The sequence below is a fragment of the Felis catus genome, chromosome B4 (genome assembly GCF_018350175.1).
Source record: "Felis catus isolate Fca126 chromosome B4, F.catus_Fca126_mat1.0, whole genome shotgun sequence".
Classification (NCBI taxonomy): domain Eukaryota; kingdom Metazoa; phylum Chordata; class Mammalia; order Carnivora; family Felidae; genus Felis; species Felis catus.
Genome location: NC_058374.1, coordinates 137,658,520 through 137,682,468, shown reverse-complemented (window position 1 = coordinate 137,682,468; position 23,949 = coordinate 137,658,520). Strand labels below are relative to the sequence as shown.

The 23,949-nt window shown below is 55.9% G+C and overlaps 1 protein-coding gene across 2 annotated transcripts; it reads right to left on the bottom strand.

The window, feature by feature from the left end:
* Window positions 1-7,505: 7,505 nt before the first annotated feature.
* Window positions 7,506-15,247, bottom strand: UPK3A (uroplakin 3A). 2 transcript variants are annotated; one of them, XM_023257601.2, is made up of 7 exons: window positions 14,871-15,023; window positions 13,940-14,095; window positions 13,210-13,327; window positions 12,543-12,819; window positions 11,380-11,462; window positions 9,399-9,531; window positions 7,506-7,812 (listed from the first exon to the last, which is right to left on the bottom strand). In XM_023257601.2, exons 2-7 carry the CDS (start codon window positions 13,979-13,981, stop codon window positions 7,665-7,667), a joined length of 801 nt encoding a protein of 266 aa, XP_023113369.1. In that variant the 5' UTR covers window positions 13,982-14,095; window positions 14,871-15,023; the 3' UTR covers window positions 7,506-7,664. The 2 variants fall into 2 exon arrangements, with proteins under 2 accessions (XP_023113369.1, XP_003989417.2); XM_003989368.5 differs by lacking the exons at window positions 13,210-13,327; window positions 14,871-15,023 and adding an exon at window positions 15,106-15,247.
* Between the last annotated feature and the right edge of the window lie 8,702 nt (window positions 15,248-23,949).

Sequence of the window (23,949 nt, the reverse complement as noted above, 5' to 3'; positions counted from 1 at the left end):
CTTCGTTCGGTCCTCAGAGCAACCCCTAAGAGGAAAGTGTGCGAGAGGCTCGTCTTCTCTCAAGTTGTGGAAAATTACTGAGAGGTAGTGCCACCTGGCTGCCTGGAGCATTGTCAGGGCAGATAAGGGACTGGCATGGCGCTGGTGGGCTGGTGTGTTTGTGTGTGTGTGTGTGTGTGTGTGTGTGTGTGTCACAGCGCGCTGGGCGCTGCGGGCTGTAATTGTCTGCGTCCTAGCCTCCACCCAGCCGGCTTGAGCGTGTCCTAGTGTGCGTTGAGCAAACGAGTAAATATGGTTGTGGGTGAAACAGCAACACTCAGCTCCCGGAGCCCAGGGACCAGGCGTGCTTGTGTGCGCGTGTGTTCGCTCCCGTTCATTGAGCACCTGCTAAGGGCCACCTTCTAAACTCTCACGCACATCCTGCTTCATCCACACAGTCACCAAATGCAGGCGGTGTTAGCGTTCCCCTTTAACAGACTGAAAACCAGACCCAGGGGACTCAGAGTATCTAAGCCAAGCTGGCGAGCAAGCATCTGATTGGGACTGCTGCCAGGGGCTGTCTGGCCACACAGGGAGCTTTGCACTGTCAGAAGGGAGAGAAGGCCCAGAGTCCCAGACAGGGTCCCAGGAGGGGTGACCAGAAAAGACGTCAGAGACCAGCCAACAATCCTTCCATCCTGGAGAGGAACCTGTCACTTTATTGCATGGAAGGACCCACGTAACGCACGGATGCCCCGCGCCGGTGTGAGAGGCCGGATGTCCACACATCATATACCCTGGACCACACCCTCCATAGATAGCAGGCAGGGCACATACACACCCTCACCCTCTGTGTATACACCCCCTCAATTACACATGCACACTGTAGACACTGATGGAAAGGGAGCTAATTATACCTTTTGGACACCACCCCCCATCAATTTCCTGTAGAAACTTGTGTTGCCCCTGCCATTGGGTAGGCCAACAGGCAGGGAGGGCTGTGATCCAGCACCGGGCAGAGGTGGGGCGTGTGCGGAGTGGGATGGCTTCGCCGGCAGGAGAAGGGAGGAAGGGAGCTTGGCACGTGCCCCTTGGGAACGTCTCTCCAGCCCTTTTCTGCCCCACCCCCGCCCGTGCCCATGCCCCAGCTGAGGACTCCTCACTGCTGCCTGGAAGTTTGCAACAGCCCACTCTAAGGTCTCCACACACCAGCACATGTGCCCCTCCAGCCCCTTAGCCGCTGTGATATGGCCAGGGAGCCCGGCATGGCCACTGAACAAATATGTCCTGAGTACGCACTGTGCTAGGAGCCAAGGACGGAGCAGGAAAAACGTCCCCTGAACCCATGGAGCTGTCTGTGTAGAAGGGAACACAAGCAATAAACATACCTGTCAGGGCGTGACGAGGCTGTAAAGAAAAAGGAAGTTGGGTGAGGGGCGGACAGGAGAACAAAACTGAAAGGGCAATACACAGACTGGGGAGACATTTGCAAAACATTTCTCTAAGGACCCAACCTAGAATATAGAAAGAACTCTTATAACTCATAGTAAGAAGACAAACAACCCAATTAAAAAACAAACAAACAAAAACTTGAACACATGCTTCATCGGTATAGATACAGGGACGGCAAATAAGGTCCTGAAAAGATGCTCAACCTTTTTGGCCGCTGGCGAAACGCAACTCGAAACCATAAAGAGATAGCCTTACGCACGGATGTAAAATTAAATGGCCCAAATTAAGAAGACTAGCCATACTGAGTGTTGTTAGGGTGTGAAGGAACCAGAACTCACACTCTGCTGCTGGGCAGGTGAGGTGTGCCCACCTATCAGAAAGGCTAAAATAAAAAATAGTGGTAACACCAAATGCTGGGAAGGATGCAGAAAAGCCGGGTGATCCATCCAGTGCTGGGGGAACCGTAAATGGTTTCCAACCACTGTGGAAAACAGCGTGGCAGCTTCTTTCCAGAGTGACCGTGCAGACCGACAATTACACCCTCGGGTGTTCATCCCAGGGGGGAAGAAAATGAAAACTGTGTTGGTGGCAAACCTCACATAAAGGTTCACAGCAGCCGTGTTCAGAATAGCCCCAAATTGGAGACGCCCGAGAGCCCCTCCTTGGGGGAATGCCATGGCCGGAGAGAAGTGAGAGCAGCCGATAGCATTCAGGGTAGGACGTCTCTCCCAGTCGTGGGAAGATGCTGGCTTCTACACCTGGAGACACGGGGACACCGGCGGGGGGGGGGGGGGGGGGGGGGGAGGGGCAGCCAACGTGCGGATAGGACATTTTCACAGCATCCCTGACTGCTGCATGGAGAGCCGAATGAAGACGGAGGAAGGAAGCAGGAGCTACGTTGGAGGACAGGGACAGATACATCTGTGTCCAGATAGTTTCCTCCCCTGGGCCATTCTTTTTTTTTTTTTTTTTTTAATTTTTTTTTTTAACATTTATTTATTTTTGAGACAGAGAGAGACAAGAGCATGAATGGGGGGAGGGCCAGAGAGAGAGGGAGACACAGAATCTGAAGCAGGCTCCAGGCTCTGAGCTGTCGGCACAGAGCCTGATGTGGGGCTCGAACTCATGGATCGCGAGATCGTGACCTGAGCGAAGTCGGACGCTCCACCGACTGAGCCACCCAGGCGCCCCTCCCCTGGGCCATTCTTGACGCGATGAGAGCTCATGTGACTTGGGACAGACCTCTCCCCCTGCCCCTTGCCACGGAAGGTTGAACCGTCCTTCGCATTCTGAGGCCTGGGGTTGTCGTACAGGGCACAGCCATTCGGTGCAGGTGGGAAGAGAGGGTGAGCTTTGGGGGCGAGGGCGAGGAGTAGCAGGGCCCTGTGTGCCAAGGGGCCCCCAGGGAGTGTTCCTGAGCTCCCAGGGGCAGAGACGCCCCACAGTAATTCCATGTCCATCCTCAGATTGTCACACGACCCACAAAGGAGGGGGGATAGTGACTGTAGGCACCTCTCCAGCCAGGTAGAGGGCTCTGAGGAGGGGCCTGGAAGGAGGCTCAAGGGATCAGTAACCGGGGCACGGGTCTGAGGCCCCGCCAAGGAGCACCCTAGCCTCCTCGGTCCTCTTCAAGCAGCCAGTGTGCTGTGTCGCTTGTAAAGTTCAGAATCCTGAATTTAAAATGGAAGAACAAGAAACGCAACGTCCCGAGACCTTGTTCCTATTGTTTCAGCATTTATCTAACTGTGACAGGGCCGTGGAATACAGCCTCTGGGCTCAGGAGCTGGGTTAGAGATGGGATCTGAGAAAAGTACCTTCTCCTCCAGGAAGCCCTCCTGACTATTCCGGCCCTGATTGGTGGGGAGGGGATCATACCTCCGAATCCGACGGGACTTCTAGCCCGACCTGTGTGTTTAAGGCCAGACCGTGCTCTGTCCAAGGCTCTGCTCTGACAATTCCTCTGTGCATTTCTGTTCTTCTGGCCAGCTTTCCCAAGCCTGGGGCTCAGGACTCTGTTGGGTTGAACTGAATGACATCACTTTGTGATTGATCAGCTCTGAGGGAAAACAAAATCACTTATCTTTGAGCGGGCTTCCCAAGCATTCCGACCCTCTCTGCACCCATGAGGTCAAGGGCGCCCAGAGAGGTTACTTCCTTGCCCCAAGTCACACAGCACGTCTATGTGATTAGTTCATCGACGAGCCACGCCTGGGGTAGGAGGGAAGGCGAGGCCGTGTCTATGCGGAGATGGGAAGCGCATTTTGAAGGTCCTGCCATCTCAGCCGTGGGGCAGGCGGGGGAGGGGCCAGGAAAATCGTTCCTGTGGGTATTTACAATGACGAGTTTCTGAGAGCCTTCTTGGTGCAGCCCAGAACGCATCCACCACTCGCGAGATCTTCCACCCACCTCCCCGCCCAGCTGCTTGGGTTATTCTGCTCAGACGGGATAGAGCTGGCTGGGAGTTAGCAGGGCCTTGGCCTCCCCCTTCAACCCACCCTCTGAAAGACGCTGGGTTCCCTTCTCTCCCCCGGTGCTGCACGGGAGGGACCAACCGAAGGACCCCAGAGAGGCTGTTTTGTGGACAGAAGTGTGTGTTGGGGAGGAGGTTTTGGAGACATGGGAGCAACACTGTCACCATCTCAGTGATGGGGAGGTTCGGGGGCTGAGCGGGAGAACAGAGGCCAGAGACCGCGTCGGGGTCACAGAAGGTAGGGTGCAGCTTTCCGGTGAGTTCTCTTCCTGTTCTCTTGGGCGTCCCTCCATGCCGGCCCCACTGCGGACGCGCTCGGTCCCTTGCAGTAGTCTCTGTATCCCCCTTAAGTGATCTCAGCCAGTCCCCGGGCCTCTCACATCGTGTGTGCTCCGCGCATCAGCCTCTGTGGGCGCCTGGGCGGTTCAGTTGGTTAAGCGTCCGGCTTTGGCTCAGGTCACGATCTCGCGGTTCGTGGGTTCGAGCCCTGCGTCAGGTGAGCCCTGCTTCTCTCTCTCTCTCTCTCTCTCTCTGCCCCTCGCTCACTTGCGCGTCCCCCCCCCCAAAAAAAAAACAAGTCAAAAGAAAACAAAAAGAAAGTCTGTGGGTTATGCCGTAACAGGCCTGCCGAGGCCAGGCTGGCAGATTCGGTGGGGAACAAACGAATTTCCCTGTTAGACTCAGACAGCCAAGGAAAGCCGGGCGAGACCCCAGCCCCCTGCGATCCTGCAGGCTGACCCTGAATCACCAGGGGCCAGACCACTGCCTCCTGAGTAGGGGGACACTCCTGGACTGAACTTTCCTGCTCCAGCAGCACCGTAAGGCAGGAAGCCTTAAACCTCATCAGAACCCGGGATGGGAACCCGGCCCCTGGCGGCCTCCAGGGAAGATGCGGAGGCTGGCGGCGGCTCTGTGGCACCGACCCCCCGCGCCTCCTGTGCTCGCCTGTCCTGGGAGGTCACAGGGCGTGTGGCCAAGGCTCGGAGCAGCCGTGGGGAAGCCCTGCCTACGCGGCCGATGTGAGTATGTGCAGGGGCTTCTGGGCACAGGCTGGGAGCTGCTCCACGAGTCGCCTTTTTTTTGTTGTTTTTTAATGCTTATTTTTTTTTTAATTTTTTTTCAACGTTTTTTATTTATTTTATTTTTGGGACAGAGACAGAGCATGAACGGGGGAGGGGCAGAGAGAGGGAGACACAGAATCGGAAACAGGCTCCAGGCTCCGAGCCATCAGCCCAGAGCCCGACGCGGGGCTCGAACTCACGGACCGCGAGATCGTGACCTGGCTGAAGTCGGACGCTTAACCGACTGCGCCACCCAGGCGCCCCTATGCTTATTTGTTTTTGAGAGAGAGCATGACAGAAGGCAGAACGTGAGCAGGGGAGGGGCAGAGAGAGAGGGAGGGACACACAGATTTTGACTCTGAGCTGTCCGCACAGAGCCCACGAGAGCGGGGCTCGAACTCCCGAACCGTGAGATCATGACCCGAGCCGAAGACGGCTCAGCCACCCAGCCACCCACGGAGCCACCCAGGCGCCCTGTCTTCTTCTTCTTCTTTTTTTTTAATGTTTAGTTTTGAGAGAGAGAATGAGCAGGGGAGGGGCAGAGAGAGAGGGAAACCGAGGGCCCAAAGCTTTTTTACAAACGGGGAAACCGAGGCTGCACGAGACGAAGCGGCTCACCTAAGGTCTCCCGGCTGACAGGTAAGTCAGATCTGATGCCAGAAAGGCTGTGCTTCACTCGCGGGACCAGCAGCCTCTCCCGACGTGGGAAACAATTTGGTGGGTCCTCAACGCGTGAAACAGAACGGCCATATGACCCGGCCATCCGCTCCGAGGTACGCACCCAAGACCCCCGACAACGGGTGTCCAAACAAATACGTGAAGGTGGCCGTTCAGAGCAGCACTGCCCCCCGCAAACAGTGACACGACAGCGAACGGTGGAGACGACCCCTGCGTCCGTCCACCGAAGAAGGACAGGGTGGACTGCTACGCGGTCGTAAAAAGGGAACAAGTCACCGACACCTGCTACGGTGTGGCTGGACCTCAGAAACATGACCAAAGACTCAAACATGACAAGCCAGACTCAAAAGCCCACGCGTCGTATGAGTCCGTTGGTACAAAATGTCCAGAGACACTGGTGGTTGTCAGGGACTCGGGTTGGGGGGGGGGGGAGGAAACAGGAAGTCCCTGCTTGATAGGTACAGGGTTTCCTTTTGGGGTGATGGAAACATTCTGGAAGCAGGCAGAGGCGATGGTTGCATAACATCAAGAACGTTCTAAATGCCACTGAACTGTTTGCTTTAAAACGGTTAATTGTGTGTTATGTGAAGCCCACCTCAATGAAAATAAATACAGGCATGTTACAAAACAGAAGGCAGGGTGCGACTCTTGATCTCAGGGTTGTGAGTTCGAGCCCCACACTGGGCATAGAGATTACTTGTTAAAAAACGGAAGAAAAAACCAAAATGCACATTTGCAGGAATTTTTAACAAGGGCAGACTTCCGGAAGCCTTGCCTCCCCTCTGTGGCCGCTGGGGTTTCTCCTGGAGGAGCTCTGGAAGCATAGCCCTACTGGAGGCAGGGCTCGGGGAGGACGAATACAGTGTCGAGGGATCCAGAGCTGGCCGGAGCCTACCCAGTCTGCGCCACCTCTCCCTCCTCCCCACGGCCCAGGGACTGGATTCCTCTCAGCTCCCGTGGCCGCGGCCACCCTGATGGACCCTCGGCCGCTTTGGCTTCTCCTGACCCTTGCCTGCCTTTAGGCTTCTCCTCCTGCCTTCCTGGCTTTGGAACCCGCTGGTGGACCCGTGCTGGTCTCAGCATCCGTACCCCCAGAGGAAGATCTGGTGGTCTCAGTGGACCCCATCAGCCACTGCTGATGAAGGCCAGCGGGGAGACCGCCGCCTCTCAGGAGTGTTGTCTCCCTCACAGCTGACAAGTTAGCGTGCCTGCTTTAACCCAGCCCTGCTCGGAGAAATTTCTCCTTTCCGTGATGGGAAAACCATGACTCGTTTTGCACATTCCCCAGAGGGAAGTGGTCTTGCTACCTGGCTCAGAAGAGAGAACTGAGTCATCTGAGCCGGGAAGCGGGAGTAGGAGGGTCCCTGCGGCGCCCCCACAAGTGGACTCGGTGCCCCTCTTCTGTTTCCGGAAGCCTCTTCGGCCCGCCCACCGCGGTGCCCTCAGGGAAAGCAGGGAAGGAGCCTTGAAAGTAGCCATTTACACATCAATCCATTTTACAGATGAGGAAGCTGAGCCCCGGAGAGAAGGAGATGGCTGCTGGGGGACACAGGAGTTGATGGCCGCTGCCCCTGTGGGGCCCAGTTCAGCTTCAAGCACCTCGGAGTCAGCGAACCCCAAACACCATCTAGTGACTGCACGCCTGGCCCGTCTCCCGGGACCCCTCCAGCTCACGGGAGGCGATCAGGGGGGTGCTGCTTCCCCCATCTTCCGGAGGTTCCAGGGGTTCTGACACCCGTTTTTCCTAACCCTCACCCCCTCCACTCTGATGGAAAATCAGTCCCCTGCCCCCACCCTCTAGAGAAACAATCCGGCCCCTCCACCCAACACGGACTCAAGCATTCATTCATCTGTCTAGTCCCTCATTCATTTGGAACTCAAAACCTTGGGAAGATTTTATTAACAGTTTTCCCGCAGGTTGGGCCAACACGCCCTGTTCCGCCGTGGGTGGGGCCAGGGCACCGGCTGCCCGCACACCCCCTGGGCAAGGCCAGTGGGGAGAAGGCCTGGGCTCAGTCCTGCAGCTAGCTGGAATACGCCTCAGCCCTGTCCAGCGGCGGCCCCCGGTTCCCAGACGTGTACGCGGGCTCCGAGGTCCCCAGGGACTTGGGGACGGCCTCCTGCGTGATCTGGGAGTCGTGTGTCGTTTCCCTGTCAGAACCGCCCGTGTCCCTGACCAAGCAGACAAAGAGAGTAAGGGTTAGGGGCACAGAGCAAGCCTAAACCCCTGCAGCTGCTCAGGGACCTTTCTACTTAGACGCTGCCCTCGGCCAGAGACCAGTCTTTCCAGAGCCCTCACTGCGTGCCAGGGCCCCGGGATAAGGGAAGGGGCACCCCCTTTGGAACTGCGGGAACAGGCGATTTACAGATCTTGCCATGAGCTGGACACTTGGAGGCCGCCGTCCCAAATCCCCAAAGAGCTAAGATTGTGGAAGACAGGCCACAGCAAAGAACGACCAGACAGAACGGACAGGAAGGCTTCCTGGAGGAGGGGACAGGTCATAGATCCCGAAGGAGGGGGCTGAGAAAGGCATTCCAGGCACGCGACAGGAAGGGCTGGGGTAACAGTGGGCAGTCTGGTGTCGCTGGGGCTGGGATGGGGGTAGAGGAGGGATAAATGGGAGAGCCAGGCTAACGTCAGGTAACAGGACCTTTGGTGCCAAATTAACGTGCTGCCCACAAGGAGGGAGGGACATACCCCTGTCCCCAGGGCTCCCAAGTCTGACCAGACAGACCAGTCTCCTAGTGACTAATCTCATCTGTTATTTGTGTTTTAAGGACTTAAATGGCAGAGGGCAACCTGATTTGCAAGTTCATTGTCCCCTTCCCCATCCCCCACCCAGCCCACAGGGCTTTTCCCGCCTGGCTGGTCTCTGTGTCCCCTTAATTTCACCTGCTCCAAGGGGACTTCCCATCTGTCCTCCCACCAGCACTGGGGCAGGCACCATCTCCCCCTTCAGAGCCTCCCTCTCTCTGGGCAGCACTCTGCATAGGACCTGACGACTCATCCCCGTACAGACTCGGCTCCTCCTGCTCCTTCCTCCAGGAAGCCCTCCCTGGCAGGGATCCAGCCAGGACCTTCCTCCCCTTCCTCTAGATTCCCACAGCACCTGCCGGTGCCTTGACTCCCCCCCTGCGCCATCATCCCAGGACGAGTGGATTGTGGGCACACCTGACTTCCCGCCAGGCAGCCCTGTGAGCTGCTCCGGACCCCCCACGGGAGACCTCAAGTCCTCGTCCAACATCAGAGCTGTTGGTAGCTTCAGAAGCCCAGGGCTCTGAGCTCAACTCTGTTTTAACTGGCTGTTGTGACCTTGGGCCTCAGTTTCCCCATCTTACAGCAAGTAGGTGAACTGAACTACGACAACAAAGCTAATATTTACTGAGTGTCCAGGTGCTGCCCTGAAAACTCTAGGGATTATGTCACTTAACCTTCAAGACTCCACAAAGAGGATAGTATTTATTCGTATCCCCGTCGCCCGGATGAGGAAATTGAGGCACAGAAGGAGAGGTGTCAGAGCCGGGACCTGCCCGCAAAGCCCGGGTACCGAGCCCCTCCCTACCCAGCTGCATGATTTGACCTCGGACACCCCAGGACACTGCTCCCCTCTCACCAGCCCCCGGCCCCGCCCCCACCCCAGGGTGGAAGGCAGCTCCATGGCCTTCTGGGCTCTCCCCTGCCTGGCGGGGGGGACCCTCGAGGAGGAGCGTGCCTGGGGTGCACCCCGAGTCGCACCCTCCAGCCGGCGGCTACTCACAGGAGGCTGAGGACGATGGCACCAGCAAAGGCGACGAGCAGGAAGAAGGGCAGGGAGCCCAGGATGGACGTGATGACGATCATGCCCCCGCTCCGCCGGCCCGGCCACGTGTCGATCGCGGAGTAGGGGGTGGCTAACGGGACACGGGCCCACTTACTCCCCCAGACACTGCACCCCTCAGCCTTCTCCCGGGGACACACAGGGGACCCCCCCCACCCCCAGGCCCGGCAGCCGCAGATCTCAGGATGAAGCAGGGACCCGGGTCGGTGTCTGTCCCCCCTCAGGTCTGAGGCACAATTATCTTGCTTGTTCCACACCCACGTCCCAACTACCTCGTGTGTCTCGTCTCCTCCTCTCTTAAGGGTCTTTCCGCATAATTTTATTTTTAAAAAATGTTTACTTAATTTTGAGAGAGAGAGAGAGAGGGAGAGAGAGCCAGAGGGAGAGGGGCAGAGGATCCCAAGCAGGCTCCAGGCTGTCAGCACAGAGCCCGAAGCAGGGCTTGAACTCACGAACTGTGAGATCATGGCCTGAGCCAAACTCCGAGGCTTAACTGACTGAGCCACCCAGGTGTCCCTGGCCTTTTGCATAATTTTAAATTACAACCTAATTCAACTCGTCTGGTGAAATGGATGGGATAAGGATTATCCACAATTAAAAACGAGGCCTGGGGCACCAGGGTGGCTCAGTGGGTTAAGCATCTGACTTCGGCTCAGGTCATGAGCTCGTGGTCGGTGGGTTCAAGCCCCGCGTTGGGCTCTGTGCTGACAGCTCAGAGCCTGGAGTCCGCTTTGGATTCTGTGCCTGCCTCTCCCCTGCTCACTCTCTCTTTCTCTCAAAACCCTCTCAAAAATAAAATTAAAAAAAAAATTTTTAAAGATGAGGCAAAGGGCCCTGGTCTAACAGAACCCCTCCACCCCTCTACCAAAGTCACCTTTAGAACTCAGTGAACAACTTACAGGTCCTACGGTGAACTAGCTGCTTTCTGGTCATTGCCCCATATAGACCCACGAGATACCCATTCTACAGATCACTTTCTGCAGCTCAGGGAGATTGAGTTCCTGTCCCAGGGCACTCGGACTCTAGACTCGAGTTTACGTGCTGGTCTGTCTAGTCCCAAAGGGCACAGTCTTCCCACAAACTGACCTCGGGCCCTGCCCAAAAAGAACCGGGCCTGGTGCTTTTGCCTGGATAATTCAAAGGAATCCGGCTGGGGAGGCAGACCAAGGGTTTTTCCTCCCACTTCTGAGATGTGGGAACTGAGGTTCTGAAGGGTTCACACAGCAGTGAGGGGCAGAGGCTGGGCTTGAACTCGGGACTCTTGGTCCCAAGGCAGCACTGTTACAGGGGCGGGGGGGAGGGGGGTCACAACGCATGGGCAGGCGGGGAGCCACTCCAGCCACATGCACACACGCCCTGTCCACACCCGTCACTAGCCATGTGACTTCAAGCTACCTTTCAGAGCTACTGCATGGCCCGTCAGCTTACCGTGGGGGTGGACCCAACATGGGGTGGGGGGGTCAGGATGGAATGCAGGACAAACTCCACACCCACCTCAGTTACGCCAGCAAAACCCGCCACAACACCTCAGACAAGGGAGGGGGCAAGTGTCAGGTAAACCATTTTAAGATGCATCCTCTGGGACCTCTGGGTGGCTCGGTCGGTTAAGCGTCCGACTTTAGCTCAGGTCATGATCTCATGCTTCGTGAGTTCAAGCCCCGGCTCTGTGCTGACAGCTCGGAGCCTGGAGCCTGCTTCGGATTCTGTCTCCCTCTCTCTCTGTCCCTCCCTCCCTGCACGCACTCTCTCTCTCAAAAAAATAAATATTAAAAAACATTTTTTTAAAGATGCACTTTCCTCATCAACCCAACAGCCTGCCCTGCATCTGGGGAGACTTTTCCCCATGACAGGCTGAGTCTGCTTTCCCGGGTTCCCCTGAGGGTTGCCCCGCAGCCCTCCCCCCCCCCCCGCCCCCACTTACGACGGTTGGTGCGGATGGGGTCGGACCATAGGGTCTGGTCCTGTACTAAGCCCGCGGACATGTTGACGAGGAGGTACTTGAACCTGCAAGGAGACGGAGCAAAGGGCGACTTCTATCCATCCTGTGCACCCTGGGCCACCGGAAGTGGGAGGGGTTGGGAGGACTGGTTTGGGGGACAGACGGGGTACTTCTAGGAGATGGAAATCTAGGCGGCCACAGGGTGGGCTCTGGGCGACAGGACAGTGCTGGATTTGGCATCGGCACCGTTGCCCCATATTCCTGCTCCTGGACTCTTTCCAGGAAGCCTCCAGGAAGGGACCAATGGCCCTCCTGTCAGCTCTCCCTCTGGGAGCCCCGCCCCCACCATTTCTCTAGTATCTATACGAGGCCTATAGCATACTGGCTGAGTATTAACCCATTTGTCCTGACGGTATTTTTGCCTTCCACTATTCCCAGCTTGGTCCTTGGCACACAAAAGGGACTTAAAAAAAAAAAAAAAAAAAAAAAAGGAATAATATTCATTCCCAACTCAACTTTCCTGGGACAGGGCTATATTTTTATGTAGAAAACCCCAATCAAGTGTTTCTAATCATAAAGGAAGATCAGCACAAAATACCAAGAGCCCGCTGACGGTCTCATACATGGTCAGTTTAAAACAGCGGATATTCTGAGAACCAAAAAATCAACAACCTCTAGTTTAACACTTAAAAAAAAAGGGGGGGCGCCTGGGGGGCTCAGTTGGTTAAGCATCCGACTTCGGCTCAGGTCACGATCCCGCGGTCTGTGAGTTTGAGCCCCGCGTCGGACTCTGTACTGACCGCTCAGAGCCTGGAGCCTGTTTCGGATTCTGGTCTCCCTCTCTCTCTGCCCCTCCCCCTCTCACACTGTCTCTGTGTCTCTCTCTCTCTCTCTCAAAAATAAACAAATGTAAAAAAAAAAAAGATTTAAAGAATAATAAAAGAATTTCAAGATGACAAAGGCAGAGAATTAAGCCAAGCAGGGGTCCTTCTGAGTGCTTGGGGCCCTGGCATGGTCACACGCCCTGAAGCAGGCCCCTTCGTGAGCCCTGGGCCAGTCCTGGTACAAGAAACGCGGCCCTTCTGGGCCTTCCTGGGTCAGGGCTGGGGCATGACGGTCACTCACCCACAGCTGCCCACACCCACCTGTACTCCGTGGCCGCCGACAGGGGCGGGTTGCAGAGGCCGTGGAAGTTGGGGTCTGAAAGGCAGGTGCCGTTGGCGCCCACCTTGACGAGGTAGGCGTCCAGGATTTCCGAGGCCCGGGCCACATCCCCGATGGCATCCAAGCTGGGCAGGTCACCACAGGGGATCAGGTCAAAGGCCGCTGCCTTATAGGGGCCCGTCCTTCCCCCCTCTGTCTGCTGGAAGGTGGAGCTCAGCGGGGTCTTGGCGTCCTGCACGGAGGCGTTCCTGGAGCTGGCTGCAGAGACAGGGTCGGGAGTGAGATTCCTGGCCACCTCAGCTCAAAGTCACTCACTCAGCCATTCACCCAATACCCGCGGACAACCTCCCTGAGCCAGCGCTATGCTGGGCCCTGCGTCCCAGGCTGAGGCAGGTTCAGCCCTGCTTCGAGGGCTCCCTGTGCAACGGAGGGGGCAGACGGGATCACCTCTCGGCTTCGGGCGCCGTGCCCGGCTCCCGGCTCTCACCCACCTCCTCTTCCCACAGACCCTCCCGCCCCAACAGACTTCCACCATTTTCCCCTGAGAGCCCTGGATCTTCCGTAAAGTGAGAAAGGAGGGTGCTACGGTACAGGGGAAACAGCATGCAGGCAGACAGACCTGCGTCGGGTCCTAGGTCCCCTCCTTACTTGCTGGGTGATTTCGGACAACCCCTTGTACCTCTCTGGGCCCTGGTCCGTAAAATGGGAGAGAACCCCCCTGCAGTGGGCACAGATCGGGCGCAGGTAGGCAGGCGGGAAATGTCGGCTGAAAGAATGAAATGATGGCCCTGAACGGGCTGCCAGAAATGTCAGAGGTCGTCACTGGGTTCTTTCTCTCAGAAGCCCAGGATCGCCCCAGTGAGCAGGCGAGGCCGGGCCAGAGCACGTGGGTCCCAGTGCATGGTTTCCCTCGCAAACCCCTATCAGGCACCACCTCGGGGAGCCTGGGGAAGGGCCGGGGCTTGAGACACCACAGTGATCTGGGTTCACTTTCCAGCCTGGGGGCTCCCACGAGTGACTCCACCTCTGTGAGCCTTGATTCCTTGCTCTGTGATGGGCATCCTAGCAGCTGTCCTGCCGGCCGGTTGTCAATATTAGCTCTAAGGTGTGGGAAGCACTGAGCACGATGCAGGTGCTCAGTGACTGGTGCTGCCTTTATTTCTCCGCTAGACTGGACGCTTCTCGGGGACGAGTCCATACGTGTGGCCTCAGCTCCCTGCCCAGGGCTGGCACGGAGCCCCCAGGGCTGCCTGTCAGTGAGGTACACGGGGGCAGTCGCGTTCCAGTGCTAAAGCGCCCCACGACCCATGTCCTTTCCTCCTCCCTGCAGACAGGTCAAAGCCCCTTTCGGTGCGGCCCGCGGGAAGAAGGCCTTCACCTGAGTCGACCAGGACATAGAGGTAGACCTCAAAAGTGCCATCAAGGGCCGCTGAGCTGTCAAACACGCAGAGAGGCTTTTCCAAGGCCACCGTGGTGAGGGTCGGGTTGTTGGTGGCAAAGGTCACACTGGCCAGCTGGGGCTGGAGGTTCACACCTAGAGGAGGCAACGAGGACAGGAGCTGACCCCCAGCAGAAGAGCCCACACCCCTGGGCACACTCTGCCCCCCACCCCATGTCTGCACAGGGTTCCCGACACCCAGAGTGTGCCGGGCACTGGGGTTCGCCCTCCCCAAGGGCCATTTCAGGAACTTGTCTCAGACACAGGCGGCACCCCTGCCCCCACAACCCCCCCTCCCACCCCCTGAAGCCAAGCGGTCCAGCCCCCCGCTGCCCTCTCTCTCTTCGGTTGCCAAGAACCCCACTGCCTCTCCTAAGCATCTCGTCACACAATCAGCCCAGTCCAGCGGCTCCACTCTCTTCACGTGGACCCTTCCCCCATTCTCGGCTCTCTAACATGCAAACCTGACCCTGTCACTCTCCTCCTGAGCCCCTTCTGTGGCTCCCCACTGCGTTGGAAGGGACTCCAACACAGTCCAGCCCCTCTGAAGGGGCATCAAAGTCCTGAGGTTCTGGGCTTTGCTTCCTTGGGCCTGCGGCCTCACCCCAAAGCACGCCCCCCACCCACCCCCACCCCATGCTCCAGCCACGCTGAAGGACAGTGGTCGGGAGGTTCCCAGGATAGACCATACTGCCTCCCTCCTTGAACTTGCCGGGGCTGCCCCTTCCCCTGCAATGCCCCTCCATCCCCTCCAGTCCAGGCCTCTCCAGGGTCTAGTCCCGCGCCTTCTCTGCTCTCCCGTAGCCCCCTGTGCCTCTCTCTCACAGCACCCATCACAGGGATCTGTGATCCCTGAGCCCTGGAATCCCACCTGAGGAAGCTTAGTTAGTGTGGTCTATTGTTAGCAACACCCGAATCCCCAGAGGATCCACAGGGCTTGTCAGAGAGCAGGCAGGCGTGCCCGTTCCTGGAGTGAACACACGAAGCTCCCCGTTCCCAATGCTCCTTTGCATCCAGGTTCCTCTGAGGACTGTGGGAGGGTCAGGGCCCAGGTCACAGCTGCCCGCCCTCCCGAGGCACGGCCCCTTCTCCCCTTCCCCGCTCACCCGAGCCGAGGCGCAGGCAGCCGAGGGCCAGCAGGGCCCAGAGCGGAAGCATGGCCTTGAACCAGCCGCGGGGAGCGCGGGGCGGGCGGTCCAGCGGGCACCGCGCCTCTCAGGGTCCGCGCACCTGGCGGCCTGGGCCCTCCCTCGGCGCGCCCCGCCCCCGCCCGCGCCGGCCAATCCCCGGCCTCCTCGCTGGCTATTTGCATACGCCCCGCCCCGTCTGCCCAGAACTCTGGTTCCCCGGGGCACACGCCCGCCCCGCGTCTCCACCGAAGCGCCTACTGTGTGCAAGGAGCTGGGGCGGCGCTCACACAGCGTCTCTTCCCTAATGAGACCTCTGCGGGCAAGACGTCCCCTCTTTGAGCCACGGCTTCCACCCTGTGAAATGGGCCTCTAATTCCTACGGCTGTTTACGGAGACCCTACTAGGTGCCAGATACTCTCTCGGCTCTTGTGAAGATTAAACAGGCTAATGAGAAAAAGCGCTGTCATAGAGACCACGAGGTCCCGGGCCTGTGAGCTCTCCAGAGACCCCGGTGTGACCCTTGGGGTTCACAGGTGGACGGCCAGGGACTCTCCAGGCCGCACACACACTCTTCCAGCGTCAGGAATCTCCAAGAGTGTCTTAAAGACTATATTTTACATATAAGAAATAAATCAACAAGGGTGGGGAGGGGAACTAAAATTGGAAACTTAACAGAAAGTAAGGAATCCGGGTATAGCATGAGCGACATAACCCTGTGCAGAAAACTACCGAGAAACTTGAGGAGGCCTGTCTGACTGTGCTCCCTTGTAGGGAGCACTGTGAAGGCAGGGAGAGCTGTAGCCAAGGCCTGGACCGCAGGAGTGAAGCAGGGGTGGGGAGGGCAGAGCAGTTCTGCAGCGACTTGGGTGTGCCCCAGAACTGGGTCAGGACCCAGGTCCTCAATACAGCAGGAGGGAGATTTGGGGCGCGGGGGGGGGGGGGGGAGGAGAACTTAGGGAGTTTTGAATTGGTAGTATTGCTAAGATAGAAATAGCAACTCCCTAGCTCTGTCTGCTCAAAGGGCCTAGCCACAGTCACTTAGCACTCTGGGTCCTGCAAAAGCATTTCCCAGTAAAAGGCACTGGGCCCCCTGGGAGAGATGGTAACTTCCGGGCTGGGACAGAGAATGTCAGGAGGAGCCTAGAAACTAAAGTACTGGAAAACGATAGGACTATGTCCAAGGTGCAGGCCCAGAAGGGGCTTGAAGGGGCGCCCAGCGGCCAGATGGAAAGTTTGCACACAAAATAAATAATAAAAGTAACAAATCTAGCCCCTTGGGTGAAACATGAATCCGCGGGCCAATACTGGCACTTTAAAAAATGTTATAAAACAGGGGAGCCTAGGTGGCTCAGTCATTTGAGCATCTGACTCTTGGCTTCGGCTCAGGTCATGATCTGTGGTTTGTGGGTTCGAGCCCTGCATTGGGCTCTGTGCTGACAGTGCGGAGCCTGCTTGGATTTCTCTGCCTCCCTCTCTCTCGGCCCCTCTCTTCTGCTCTCTCTCTCTTTCTCTCTCGAACTCGGAATAAATAAATCTTTAAAAAACTTAAAAAGTAAAAAAAAACCCAAAACATGTATGGGGTGCCTGGGTGGCTCAGTCGGTTGAACGTCCGACTTTGGCTCAGGTCATGATCTCACAGTCCGTGAGTTCGAGCCCCGTGTTGGGCTCTGTGCTGACAGCTCAGAGCCTGGAGCCCACTTCAGTTTCTGTGTCTCCCCCTCTCTCTGCCCCTCCCCTGCTCATGCTCTGTCTCTCTCGGTCTCAAAAATAAATAAAAACATTAAAAAAACATTTTTTTTAATGTTGTAAAAGAGAACATTTTTCTTCGGAGAACACCAACTAATAAATGTACAAGGAATGACAAACCAAAAATCGCCATTTTGCAAACGTCCTGGTAATAACTGATTTCAAGAAATAATCATCTCAATGAATGTTAAAACCATAGATGAAACATTTTGTTAAAAATTTTTTAACGTTTGGGGATGGGCTAAATGAATAAGAAGCATTAAGGAATCTACTCCTGAAATCATGGTTTCACTATATGCTAACTAATTGGGATGTAAATTTTAAAAAATAAAAAATAAAATTAAAAAAAATTTGAATGTGTATTCATTTTTGAGAGACAGAGAGAGACACAGAGTGCAAGCTGGGGTGGGGCAGAGAGGGAGGGAGACACAGAATCCGAAGCAGGCTCCAGGCTCTGAGCTGTCAGCACAGAGCCCGACACGGGGCTCGAACTCACAGACCACGAGATCGTGACCTGAGCCAAAGTTGGACGCTTAACCGACTGAGCCACCCAGGCGCCCCATAGGTGAAAGATTTTTTAAGGGACAAGATGTGCAGGAATCTGGGGACATCAGCTCAGGGAAGTAATCAGACGTAAGATAACCAATAATGGATAGACTGACTTCATGTGCTTCCTTGGTGTCATGCCTCTGAGAAGGGCCCAGGATCTTCTTTGCAGTGTTCCCATCCTAAAAGTTTAACCTAAATCAGACCAAGAGGAAACAACCGGACAAACACAAATTGAGGGACTTCCTGCAAACCAGCTGGCCTGGGTGTTTTGAAAATGTGAATGTCAGCAAAGCCAGAGGCAAACACAACACAAAACAAAAGGCTGAGAACTGTTGAAGACTGAAGGAGGCTCAACCACTAACTGCCCCTGGTGACCCTTGATTAATTCCGGGATGAAAACTACCTACAAAGAGCCCTATTACGGGGCGCCTGGGTGGCTCAGTCGGTTAAGCGTTCGACTTCCGCTCGGGTCATGATCTCACAGTCCGTGAGTTCGAGCCCCGCGTCGGGCTCTGTGCTGACAGCTCAGAGCCTGGAGCCCGTTTCAGATTCTGTGTCTCCCTCTCTCTCTGCCCCTCCCCTGTTCATGCTCTGTCTCTCTCTGTCTCAAAGATAAATAAACGTTAATAAAAAAAAAATTAAAAAAAAAAAAAACAAAGAGCCCTATTACGGCTAGTAGGACAATGAGGGAATCCAGATTATGGAACGCGTATCAGATAATAATATTGAGTAGATCTGCCATTTCCAGAATGCAGTCACAGTATCGTGGTCACATAGAAGGAGGGGCATGCCGGACGATGTCACCACCTCCGAAGCGAGAGCAGATACATGAATAAGGAGGGACAGAGAGAAAGAGAGAGAAAGCACATGTCGCAGAATGTTAGCATTTGGTAAAAAAACATGGGTATTCATTATACTGTTCTTGAAACGTGTCTATAGATTCGAAATGTGCCCACGCGAAGATATGTTTAAAAACCGGACACGCTGCTCCCCTCTCTGGGCCTCGCTTTCCCCTCTGTGAAATGGGCACGAGTCCGATCGCCCCGAGCCCTGCCATGCCGAGTGGAAAGTCTCTGGCCCAGAGATAGCGATCTCTTGGCAAGGTGCTGGGGGGTTCCTCCAAAAATGTTAACAGGCTGACATTTCCCGTCCGATCATCATTTGTGTACGTGGACTGGAACAGGACCCGGTTGAGTTGTTCGTGAAGGTTCAGCCCAGAATCGCCCGTGAGAGAGAGAAGACCCAGGCACCCGTGGCCTTCTCCCAGACAGTGCAGTTTCTCATGAAAAAAAAAAAAACAAACAAAAAAAGCCCTCCTGTCTCTTGTCTTGCCCAAATATGGCAAGAACATCTGGGGAAAAGAGTTAAAATAATCTGCTAAGGCCTCCAAACATTCTGGGGAAAAAAAAAAAAAAAAGTCTTGGATTTATAAACATCCACTTCAAAGATGCTGACTTTTGTTTGGTGAATTCTGAAGAGGGACAAGTGCAAGGGGAAATGGGGTCACTGTGGCACATTGGCTGGGAGACACCATGCTGGTGTGCGTGGAGGGACATGGGGAACCAGGAGGCCCTGACAGGGGGGTTCCTGTGCCCAGCGCCCCGGGGTGCACATTCCAAAACCGTTTTTGGAATATATATATATATATATATATATATATATATTTTTTTTTTTTTTTTTAATTTCCCTTTTTGATCAAGCAAATTCCAGGGCACCGAGCTTCAGTCTGACTTTACATCTGTTTGCGAGTCTCAGTGCATCAGACCATCTTTGTGAACCCTGGCCCAGATGACAAGCTTGTCAGGAGGCCGCAAAGCAGGAAGAGCTGGGATGTGAGAGGTTATGCAAACCCCAGCCCTGCGCAGACCTCCTCTGAACTTGAAACGTGGGGAATTTACGGGTGGGAAATTCTTGACCCCGACATGTTTCTCCAAGCACCAGAGAGGCCTGGGCCTCTGGTTTCCATGACTCTTTTCTTTAGAAGCCAGAGAAGTTGCCAGAAATCCTCACCGCAGTGAGCTCTTGCCTTTAGTGTTGGCTACATCTGAAAAGTCCTGGAAACTTTCCGAAGTGCTGAGACCCAGTCACTTTGTTTTATTTTTTTTTCAATGTTTATTCATTTTTTCAATTATTTAAAAAAATTTCTTTTAACATTTATTCATTTTTTGAGAGACAGAGCATGAGTGCGAGAGGGGCAGAGAGAGAGGGAGACACAGAATCGGAAACAGGTTCCAGGCTCTGAGCTGTCAGCACAGAGCCCGACGCGGGGCTCAAACTCATGGACTGTGAGATCCTGACCTGAGCTGAAGTCGGATGCTTAACCGACTGAGCCACCTGGGTGCCCAATGTTTATTAATATTTGAGAGAGAGAGAGAGGGAATGGGTGGGAGACGGGCAGAGAGAGAGGGAGACACAGAATCCGAAGCAGACTCCAGGCTCTGAGCTGTCAGCACAGAGCCGGACTCAGGGCTCGAACCCATGAACCGTGAGATCACGACCTGAGCTGAAGTCAGACGCTTAACCGACTGAGCCACCCAGGTGCCCCTGGATCCAGTCACGTGAAAACAAAATGAAATGAATGTAAGGTGACCTGAGCCCCGAGCCTTGGGAGCCTGGCCATCCATCCCCCCCGCCAGCTCCAGGCTGTTCCCAGAAGCTCCCACCTCTCTCCCAGGCTCCAGCCACCTGTCCTGCAGAGCGTCCCCACCCTGGCGGTCCCGGAGGCCCCCTGCCCCTGCTTCCCTCGGGAGCAGTCCCTGCCCCTTTCCAAAGCCTTAGTGTCTTTCTCAGTAAATGTGGGCTCTCAAGGTGCCCCCTGGCAGAGCAGAGGCATGAAGTGTTTGCTGTGTGGCTGGGGGTTGGGGGCTGGGCAGTGCTGGCGGTTAGAGCTCTCATCTGCCTCTGCCCAGTGCCATCGGGTTTGTCCTGCCTTCTCTCGACTGTCCTCAGCCCTCCCTTCCCGGTCCCTGTCCTGCCAGATCCAACCATATTCGACAGATAATGAGCACCTACTGTGTGCTGGGCACACGAGTTCCCCCCCCCCCCCCCCCCCCCAAGCGACTCATATCCGTGTCTTCCTTTCCGGTCCTGCTACGCTGCCTGGTGTGTGTATCAGTTTGCTAGGGCTGCAGAAACAGATTCCACAGGCTGGGGACTTAAGCCATAGAAACCTTGTTTCTCACGGTTCCAGAGGCTGGACGTCTGAGATCACAGTGCGGGCAGGTCTGCTTCCTTCTGAGCCTCTCTCCTGGGCGTCCTCCCCCTGTGTCCTCACGTGGACATCCCTCTGTGTGCCTGTGTCCCGACCTCCTCTTTTTCTAAGGACACCAGTCACGTTGGATTAGGGCTCACCCTCCAGACCTTATTTTATTTAATTACCTCTTTAAAGGCCCCGTCTCCAAATACAGTCACTTTCAGAGACACCGGGGGTCAGGACCTCAGCATGTGCGTTTGGGGGAACACAATTGGTTCTGTCCGTGCCTTCTTGCCTGGACCAGTAACCAGTAACAGCAGGAGCCCCCGGGTGCAGGGACTATGCTGAGCGTTTGACCTATATTAACTCGTTTATCACATCTGGTCTGGGAGGCGGGTATGATTATTGTCTCCAGTTTACAGATGGGGAAACTGAGGCTGAGGACCTAGAATGTAAACATCTCTCTGGAACAGAGTCTCTAACCCCAGCACCCAGCATCGGCTGCTATGCTGGACAAATAGGTGTGTCCAGTGGCCCCCAGGTAAGAAGTAGGAAGCGGATTTTAAACGTAGGTCATGGGACCCCAGTGCCCAGTCCCTAACCACTATGCCGCCCTGCCTCCTCCCGGGTCTCTTTAACCTGTCACCCCTCCAGTGCATCTCTACCCAGAAGCCAGCGGGGACTTCCTTTTTTTTTTTTTTTAATATAATTTATTGTCAAGTTAGCTAACATACAGTGTATATATACATTGTGCCCTTGGCTTTGGGAGTGGATTCCCATGATTCATCACTTACTTACGACACCCAGGGCTCATCCCAACAGGTGCCCTCCTCAATGCCCATCACCCACTTCTCCCTCCCCTTCCTCCCCATCAACCCTCAGTTTGTTCTCTCTATTTAAGAGTCTCTTATGGTTTGCCCCCCGTCTCTGTTTGAAACTATTTTTTCCAGAGGGGCCTTTCTAAAATATGAATCTGGTTGTCACCTCCCTTGTGCAAAAAACCCCCTTGGGGGCCTTGACGGTCTTCAGGATACAGCCACACTTCCTACCCCAGCGCCCAAGGCCCTGCATGCTGGGTCAGCTCCCGCCAACCTGTCTGCCTCCCCACTCTCCCCTCACCCCTGCCACCAGCCCCACTGGACGCTGGCATGTCCCCAAGCTCCCCATGCTCTCTCTTTTGCCCTTTGTGGCTCCAAAAATGAGAGCTTTCTCTGTGCTCCCCAACTTTGATATAACTGATGCTTTCTCAAGGCCCCTCCCCTGTGCCCACTGCTTGGGGTGACTGAGCCACGATCCTGCCTGGGGGTCCCCTGTCCTCCAAGGCCCAGCCCAAATCCGTCCTTCTCCAGGGAGTCTTCCTTCCGGGGCTCTCCCACACACGACCTCTCTAGCGCTGATGACATCATTCCAGTGGCGTGTCTTGCTCCCCAAGCCCCAGAATAAGAGCCCCTCCTGGGCCACGACGGAGTCTCCTTTATTATAGTGACTCCGGTGCTCTGCCCAGGGCACGTGCCCATCAGTGTTGAATGAATGAGTGAAAGAAGGAGCTATGGCAAGGCACGGAGCAGGTTGGCATCAGCGGGGACAGGAGGAATGTTCCCCCTGAGGATATATTTTGAAGGTTGGGCCACCTTCCACCATCCACCGGCTGGGCTGGAGTGGCCGTAAACGGAGACGGGGGCGCAGGAAGAGTGGGTCTGGAGGGGACAGGGAATCAAGATGTCCGTTTTAGAGCTTTGGATTCCCTTTTTCCCAGTTGAGGCTCTGGGAAAGAAGCAAAGTGGTTAGAACAGGCCACCCAGAGCCCAGCGCAGTGGTCCATCTACAATGTTTGTCCTGCTCCCGACGGCATCCACTTTGGGGTCTACGAGACTGGTCCTCTGTCCTAGAGTCTTGGGGATCTCTTGGGGCCAGCAACAGCTTCTCCCACCCAGTGACACCTGAGGGTGGCAGGAGGTGAGGGGACTGATTTACAACCTGAATTTACCGAATGTCCCCAAGTTCCTCAGGGCGCAGGGGACTGAGGGCAGCCCCTCAGACCCGCTGGGTCCTGGAGACTCTCTTGGAGCCCCATCCCCCACTGCTCCTGCCACAGAGAGTCAAGGTCAAGGGCTGTGCCTCGAGGCACAGGAAGGTCAGCTGGATGCTCGGGCCCCCACCCCCTTGCCCGGGGCAGGGGGCGGGGGAGGGGTGGGCAAGGTGAGGCTTCTCTGGTTGAGCCTTGGCAAACTGGTTTGTCCATCTCTGGAATGAAGCCTGGATTAGACATTAATCTCTCTTTATCGGTGGGATCTGGAGGCTGGCAGGCATGGGGCCCTTTCTTGCCCGGCCCCAAATGGTCCTTGTTGGCTCAGAATTGCTCTCCCTCTGCCTCCTGGCTCAGTCCCCACTGGCCCCTCACCCCCAACCAATCTGGGTGGGTCAGAGGCTTGACCTTCTAGCTCCAAGCGCTCCCCCCTCTCTCGCTTTCCTTCCTTCATCCCCCCACACCCACCCCTGCCCTTACAGGGGAGAAAACAAGATTCACAAGCTGCAGTGACTTCCTCTGACTCCTGCTGGAAGCTGAGCCTGCTTCCCAGGCCGCTGGTCCTGTTTACGCTCTGTTACGCTGACTGTGTGTTTCAGGACTTCTGCGGGCGGGGGCTGTGGATGGAGGGATGGGTTGGGGCACCCCCAGAGCTCGGGTGATGGCTGGGCACTGGGAGCCTGTACTCCAGGCCTCCGCCTGATTTAACTGCTGTGCACCCCCTCCCAAAGCCCACCCAACCCAGGCACTGCCCAGCCAGCTGGAAGCCCCGCCCCCACCGTGTGCGTTCACAGCCACCAAGGCCCGGAGGGAAGAGCCAGGGACAGCCACGCAGCACAGCCCAGCAGGGTAGGCTCAGAACCCCCTGTTCTTGCCCTATTTGTGCCCACATCTCGATCAATCTGGTGTTTTCTGACACTGCCCTTTGGGTCTTACTCCTGCATCTGAACACCCTGCCAATAACCACACATCTAAAATGAGTTTTCTGTGTCGCGTCCCCACCCTAACTCCACCCCCTGTCCGGAAAGGCATGACAAACTAGTTCTTGTGAATCCGTGAATGCCTCAGGGCTCCCTAGGCAGTTCCCTCCGGAGGCCAGGAGGCACCCAGGTTAAGCCCACGGGACTTGTCAGCCCCTGCAGGCTGTGCTTTGGGCAAATAAAATACTCGCTACACGATGTCCTCATTTGGAAACGATCATAATCTCTCCCTCATGGGTCGGCTCTAAGGATGAAATTGACTCATGGAATGGGGCGCCTGGGGGGCCCAGTCGGGGAGGCGTCAGACTCCTGACTTCAGCTCAGAT